The sequence below is a fragment of the Lutjanus erythropterus genome, chromosome 20 (genome assembly GCF_056507025.1).
Source record: "Lutjanus erythropterus isolate fLutEry1 chromosome 20, fLutEry1.hap2, whole genome shotgun sequence".
Classification (NCBI taxonomy): Eukaryota; Metazoa; Chordata; class Actinopteri; order Lutjaniformes; family Lutjanidae; genus Lutjanus; species Lutjanus erythropterus.
The window spans coordinates 33,854,886-33,862,735 of record NC_139336.1 but is presented as its reverse complement, the minus strand read 5'-3'; the positions used below and the strand labels follow the sequence as shown (position 1 = coordinate 33,862,735).

At 39.7% G+C, this 7,850-nt stretch overlaps 1 protein-coding gene across 1 annotated transcript; it reads left to right on the top strand.

The window, feature by feature from the left end:
* Positions 1 to 263: 263 nt before the first annotated feature.
* pla2g3 (phospholipase A2 group III) lies at positions 264 to 7,450 on the top strand. The gene is made up of 7 exons (XM_084745907.1): positions 264 to 907; positions 2,215 to 2,347; positions 2,430 to 2,564; positions 4,160 to 4,506; positions 4,589 to 4,718; positions 5,430 to 5,540; positions 7,066 to 7,450. The coding sequence occupies exons 1-7, from the start codon at positions 385 to 387 to the stop codon at positions 7,319 to 7,321; spliced, it is 1,635 nt and encodes a 544-aa protein (XP_084602033.1). The 5' UTR covers positions 264 to 384; the 3' UTR covers positions 7,322 to 7,450.
* Positions 7,451 to 7,850: the final 400 nt, after the last annotated feature.

Genomic DNA, 7,850 nt, shown 5'->3' with positions numbered 1-7,850 from the left:
AATAGGCCTTTATTAGTCACATTTACTGATTGATATGCCTTTTTAGTGTGTGTGTGTGTTTGCGTGTGTAAATCAATGTCATGATCAGTGTCTGATGTGCGCGCGAGAGAAAGAGCCAGACAGACCGAGTGAGATAGAAAGGGCGGGTGGGGGGGAGGGAGGAGGGGGGAGGCTGATGTTTAACGCCACTGACAGGTCACGTGACGTTGGATGTTGCTGCGTTTATTTTAGTCTGGAAAAACACCGCGTGCCTCCTCCCCTCCTCATTAAAACCGACCTGAAGTCAGTGGATCTGTCACAAAGTGGTCAGTGAGTGAAGCAATCATTTGTTTTAGATTTCAGCCTCTTTGTTTCTGTCATCCAGCTGCTGTCTGACGCGTCATCATGGCGCACACCGCCGCTCTCCTCTCTGTCATTCTCACATCATCACTCCTCACATGTTCGCCTGCAGGAGCCTCCATCCTCTGCGCCTGGACCAAAGTTTTACCGAGCGGAGAGATGCACTACAGTTTCCTCCAGCGGACCTCTCCATCCCCGCGGCTCTACCACAGCTCCTGGTCCGCGCGGCGCGCTCCGCTCAGCTGCGCCTGGAGCGACGACGCAGCGGTGATCCAGAACTATTTGTCTGTGTGCCGGGAGCGCACGCACGAGTTCACCGATCAGCCGGATGAAAGTCTCGATGTTGACTCCATGTTAGAGGCGGAGGGTCTGTGCGTCTCTGTGGCTGACCCAGCGGAGCGCGCGGGGAGGAGGTCGGTGAGGAGCGTCGGTGGTTCATCAGAGGATCGTGAGGGTCGAGCTGTGGGGTCAGAGGTCAGGAGACATCAGCGTGTGAAGCGCGGATTCATTGTACCGGGGACTCTGTGGTGCGGATCCGGAAACAAGGCGCCATCATATGCAGACCTGGGTAAGTTAGTTCCTCCAGTCCATGGGGTTTTCAAACTGGGGTCTAGGGACCAACAGGGGTCCTTGTGCAGGTTGTGGAGGGTCAACAGGAAAAGAATAATTTCACTTTTAACAGATTTTTATGATATTGGGTTTGCACTTCTGATTGTCTGTAATCTTCAAACCTAAAAATGAAAACAGAGGAGATTCCTTAAGACAAAATCTTCTCACACTGTGGTTCCGTGTTCAGGTGGTTCTTCACATGAAAAAGTTTGGGAACTCCCGCAAAACCAATGATCTGTTGATCTTTATAAATCCAAGACACAACAGTTTAACAACAGCATAGTCATCAGTGTTAAAATATATATTTTTAAATAAAAATAGTATCAAATTGTGACACCTCTTGTATGCATGTGTGTAAGATTGTCCTTTGTGTATCTAAAGAACTGTGCATCCAATTGATTTCAAACTTTGTGGGAGTATCACTGAGGACCTGTGGGAGTGCAGCGTGAAGTCGATTAATGAACTTGATAATCTGAAGGGCCATGGTTCCAAAGAAAAATCTGAGTGGAAAAAAAATATACAAAGATATGTTGATTTTTTTCTACTTTGTCCACGTAAGTCAGTGTCATTTGCATCTAGACTGATTTCCTAACCTGTTTGAACTTTGTTCTGGTTTTCACTGCTCTTCCTACACATTTTGGACAATCATCACCAAATCTGATACAGACCACTCTGGACCATGGGCTGTAAAAAGTTCCTTTTTGGATTTTTATTTTCGTTCCACACAGTTTTGCTGCAACTGGCCATCAGCTCAAATGCTGTGATCATGCATGTTAAAAGACGTCTGGCCAACAGATGGCACTGCAGCAGCATTATCTAACTACAAAAGAAAGAATCTCTGTCTGAGCAACATCAAATCAAAGTGTAGTTTACCAGCTGTTATATCACACTTGATACCATATAGACTGAAAGAAAAGCTGTCAGGGTGTAAAGCCAATGACCTCTGTGTTACCTTGATGTCTAACAAATATGTTTTTCCTTTTTGATAAATCATTCGTAAAGCTGATTGTTTATTTATTTATTTACGTCCATGTTTATTTATAAGGAACACACTGCCTACCCAAGCTTTAACTCTTTTCAGTCGTCACTGTTTGCTTCACTTGTTTTGAATATTGAATCACTGTAAACACATGTTGAAATGTTTGTGTTGTGATGCACAAACTGTCTCACAGTTATTTCATCAGACCAGAATGAAACTGTGAGCAGGTTTTGTTAATAATCTTGTTGTTCATCCCCTCTGCGTCCCTCTCACCTGATCTCCTGCAGGAGTTTTTGCAGAAACAGACAGCTGCTGCCGCGAACACGACCAGTGCAAACACACCATCCTGTCCTTCCACTCAGAGTTCGGTGTCTTCAACAGCAACATCTTCACCATGTCTCACTGTGACTGTGACAACAAGTATGGATTTACAACTTTAAAATATCTCTTCTCTAAATAAGCTCCTGGTTTATCGTGTTTTATTTCTCGTCACATGTTACAGGTTTCACAGTTGTCTGATGGAAGCGAATGACAGCATATCTGACGTGGTGGGATACACGTTCTTTAACCTGCTGAAGATGCACTGCTTTGTGTTCTCCCACCGACTCCAGTGCACACAGAGGAACTGGTTTGGCATGTAAGTTAGTTTCTCATCTAACATATTAACACTATGATGTATGGAGGTTACTGATGGGGAATTTTTCAGTGATTTGGTGGCTGTAATTCACTACAGGGCTGAACGATCTTGAAGAAATATCTAATTGCAATTATTTTGACTCACAGTGCGATTGCAATATGATTTGTAATGTAATTATTATTCTCATTTTCATTGAAAAACACTTTAAATTGTAATAATGTTTTCAGGGATCTGAACTAAACAAAGATGTTTTCTGAAGTTTTGCAGTACACCTACGTGCTGTGACCAAACACTTAGCATGCTAAAACTCTAAACTGAAATGGTAAACGTTACTTGCGTTACAGCATTGTTAGCATTGCCACTGTGAGCATGTTAGCATGCTGATGTTAGCATTTAGCTCAAAGGATAATTGTGCCTATATATAGTAAGTAGACTACAATCTCACAGCTGTTAGCATGGCTAAAACTTAGGCTAGTATTTCCACGTGTGTGTGGGTCCACCATGTAGCCTCAGTTAGACGATGATCTACTGAGCATGTAGCTCCAGCTGGACCTCAGAAACTACAGAAACATCCGTGGTGTCTGCAGCTGTCCTTCTAGGCGTCTGTTTGGCAGTATAATCCAGGCTTTAGTCTTGTCTAAACATAATTGTTCACTCCTGTGAACACCACAAAGGAAATTCCATTCTTGAGAGATAAATGGGAAACCATGATTTTTGTATTTTGGGTGAAGTGATGGTTGCATCTCCAATATTTACCCGTGTTTTACCTCATCTCTTGTCAGAGCTTTTTCAAAGGATGAGGAAGCTTTTCAGGTTGGATAAGTCCATCTCAGTCTGTCCAGGTCACTTACTCGCTTCCGTGGCTGCAGCAAACTGTGTTTGTGTGCCAAGTTATTTCATATCTTGGAACCTGGCATGTTGAAATGGGCAGCAGGCAGAATCGGGCCAAAACAAACACAGACGTTCCACACCAGAACATAAATTTCCAAGGAGAATATGCTGGCTGTGGAGTTGTTATTTCAACGTTGCACGCTTCTTCAGTCTCTGATAACATATTATGGTCATTTTAGAAGAATAAATACATGTCATATTTCTTCTTAAACACCTTAATGCATTGAGTCTGGTGTGAAATAACTGTTGTAAACATATGATATGAAAATCTGACATGTTGGGAAATATGTTTTATTTGCTTTCTTGCCAAGAGTTAGATGAGAATATTGACGCCACTCTCATGTCTGTACGCTAAATATGAAGCTAGAGCCAGTACACGTTAAGTATAGCTTAGCTTAGCTTAGCTTAGTTTAGCACAAAGACTGGAAACGGAGCAGCTAGCCTACATTTCTTTGCACAGAGAAAACAAAGTATAAAGTGTTAGTGAACTTCAGAGGCAGGGCTCAGAGCCAGGCTAGCTCTTTCCCTTTGTATCCACTTTTTATGCTAAGCTAAGCTAACCGGCTGTAGGCTACAGCTTCATATTGAATGGACATAAATGAGAGAGGTATCAGTTTTCTCATCTAACTGTCTGCAAGAAAGCGAATAAATGTATTTACCAAAAAGTCAACTGAAATAATTTCGACCTGTGTTGTGACTTGCAGGTGTAAAGAGACTAAAATGGCTCTGTATGCTGAGGTCCATCCACCGACGCTGTACGAGTCTCCCAATCCTACAGAGATCAGCATGAACAGCTCCGTCATAAACACCACAGCGCCAACAGAAACACTGGAGAGCAGCGTCTCTGTCCCTGCTGCAGCGTCCACAGTCCCCACACCCTCGACGAGTTCCCCCTCTGCCCCCGTCTCCCCCGTCACCAACGTTACCACGTCCATACTCACAAACACAGCAGAGAGACCTGCAGCACTGACTCCTTTGGAAAGAGACGACCTGGAGAACAGTTTATCCACCAGAAAGCAAAGTCTGTCTGAGCTGGACGCTGGTATCGCAGGTATTCAATATCTTTCACATCTCTGCAGCGTATTTTCTGATCTACACAAACAGAAGTGAACACTGACACTTCCTGTCCACAGAGAAGCAGCTGTCATGTGCCATTTACAAAGATCTGGATGAGTGCAGGAACAAGATCCTTCCACAGCAGAGGAGATTTGGCCTCCACAACCTGGAGGACAAGACGCTTTATCACTGCAACTGTACCAGCAGGTAAATAAATCAGAAATCATTCTCAGAGTTTAGATTTGTTTGTTTGTGTTTTTATCCTGTTTTTCATCGTTTGGGAGATTCAGCAACACTGTTTCCCTGTGAAACTCCAGCAGTGTTTTGTTTTTCATAACTGTAAATAAAAGCATTTGAGGTGTGAAGAGAGGGTTGACATATCTGTTTAAACCTCTTTGCTTTCCTTGACATCTCATATTGGATTTTCTCGGCATGTAAAGAACCGGAGAACTCGACCAGTAAATACTTCAAGCTAAAAATAAAAGAGTTTTCTTGCAGCTGCTGGATGTGTGAGTCTTCACAGGGTTAAATCTCCTCCGTGTAAATATTTGCAGTGCTATTTACAGAGTATATACAGACGCTGTGATAATGGTGCACTCACCTTCTCTTGTGTGTGTAGTCAGAGAGACGTGGTGTGATGTTTCATAACACTGAAGTAGGCCACAAGCACTGGACACATACATTAAGAGTCACAGTGTTACATAAGGTGGAACTGTTCTCTGAATCTGCACAGGAACCATGTTCCGACCTTGGACGTGATCAGAATCTCATGTTTGCAGATGCTCTCTCTCTCTCTCTCTCTCTCTCTCTCTCTCTCTCTCTCTCTCTCTGTCTGTTTTTTCTTTTTTAATTTGCTGGTTTCTGTTAATCGTCTCTATCTGATGTTTGTTTGTCTGTCGTGTTTGTCCGTCCTTCCAGATTATTCCAGACTTTAACTAAACAGAGACAACTGACCGAAGTACAGACTCTGCTGCTGGGACGTGTGTCTCAGTCCTGTTTCCTGACGCAGGACTGCACAGCAGGAAACGAGTGAGTATAAAAACACAGACGGAGACGTGTCCACATGACCTGAAACATCAGATGATGCATCTTATGATCATATGAACATATGATGATCATATGATGCTTATTAATGTAATATGATCATTCTGCAGAGACGTGATGGAAAGAAGTACTCAGACAAATATTCATTACAAGTAAAAATCCTGCATTCACAATCCTACTTACAGTACATGAAAGAAGACAAAATGTACTTTTAGATGTTAAAGTAAAAGTATTTATCTCCTGTGATTAATATATTATTTTATTATATGACTTTCTAAGGTCTGTACTTTCTTTAACACACTGTTGCTATGAAGAACTGACCGTTGCTATGGGTGTAGTTCTGATCATGGACTCTAGGAAGAGCAATAAACTCGTTTTTAAAACAATAAACTCATTTTTAAAACAATAAAATCATTTTGTAAAGTTCTGATAGACATTTTTATGTTCATTCTTTCCTCTGTATATGTTTTTCTTTGAAATATTTTAGTTTGGAGTCAAACAGTTATTTAAAGGGCCAGTTCACCCCCAAATAATAATAATACAAAAAAACAAAGATATTCTTCCTCTGGCCTTTGGTGATGTTTATCACAACTAAACATTACATCATAATGTGAAACAATTTTAAAATTCAAAACAGCAACAACAAAAAACTACAATAACCAATTAGCAGCAAAATCAACACCTTGTAAAACTACAATGACTACAATAACAGCAACACCCCTGCTTAAACCCCTGCATCTGTGGTTTCCCACCGAGCTGCCAGGCTTCTTCTAATTAACAGAGGTGAAGTGAAGAAAAGAAAAAAGTTCGGTACATCAATTTGCCTTCATTTTCTTTTTAACTTTTCTGCAATGTAATATAATATAATAACTTTTCATAAAATATTAGATCACTTTTACCTAAATGAAGTTAAAAAAAAAAAAACTTTTCTCTATAATTTTATAAAAATAAAATTATACAAAATAATATTTTTTATAAAACATTATTATTAATGCAGGTTAATGTAAGAAGAGGAATTTTATAAAATAAAACAAAATAAAACAAAATTAAATAAAATAATAATATATAATAGTTTTTATAAAATATCATTTTCACTTTTCTGGGCCTTAGACAGGTGTTTAAATTAAACACGGTAGCCATTTACAGAGTAAATGTCTTTATGATAACAACAACTCATATACGTCTGAAATACGAGACTCATCAAGGCATTATTTTTTAATTAATTTTTTTTTTTTTTTTTTTAAGCAGTTCTAAGCCAAAAAGGTTGGAAACTGCTGGTTTAATCTTTATAAATGTGTTTTATTTCATAAGTTTATCATATTTTGTATGAAAGATCTTAAAAGTAACTTGTAACTAAAGGTGTCAAATAAATGTAAAAAGTGCCTCTGAACTCTTAGCAGACATATATGAATAATTAGCATAAATATATTTAAATATTAAGTATTTGAGTAAATGCTGTTAGTTAATTGTAGCATGACAGAAGTCTGTTTGCTCCGTGTTTGTCGAGCAGATGTGCAGCCCTGCTGGTGAAAGCAGAACTTCCTCAGCTGGACCAGAGGAGCAGTGCAGATGTGGAGCAGCAGCGCCATCTACAGGCCGTCAACCTGAAGGTCAGGAGGCCAAACGGCAGGAGATCCAGGAGGAAAGACCGACCTGTCAGACTCCACAAACTGTGTCTGAGGATGGTCCGACCCAAACTCAACAAGAACAGGAAACACGTTCAGGACGCACATCAGCCTGCAGTAAGACGGAGAGAGCTCGTCTGAATGTCAGTGTTACAGGAGGTCAAAGAGTTTAATATTAAATAAGATAAATAAGACATCAAGAAACAAGAAATAACTGTGCAATTGTTAAATATTATAATTGTTATATTATTTTCTTCTCTTCCATTCATTCCAGAATGTTTTTCTGACATTTTACATCATAATGTCACTTTTTCATCACAAAGTCTTTGAGCAAATTATGTATGTATGAACTGAACATTTTACTAATTTTACTAATTCTTAAATTTGATTAAATTTATGCATGGATCAACAAAACACACCAATTCAAGGGATAATATGTTAAAGTGCAAACACTTATTTCAAAAATTACCCCAAGATGTTAAAATTAGTCTAAGATGATGTCCTCAAATGTCTTGTTTTGTCCACAACACAAAAATATTCAGTTTACTGTCAGATAGAAGTGAGGAAAAGAGAAAAGAAAAAAAAAAACTCAAACTGATTATTGATCAAAATTTTTGGTGAGAAATTTAATGGTTGGCAGCTGATCAATCGAATCATTTCAGCTCCACAC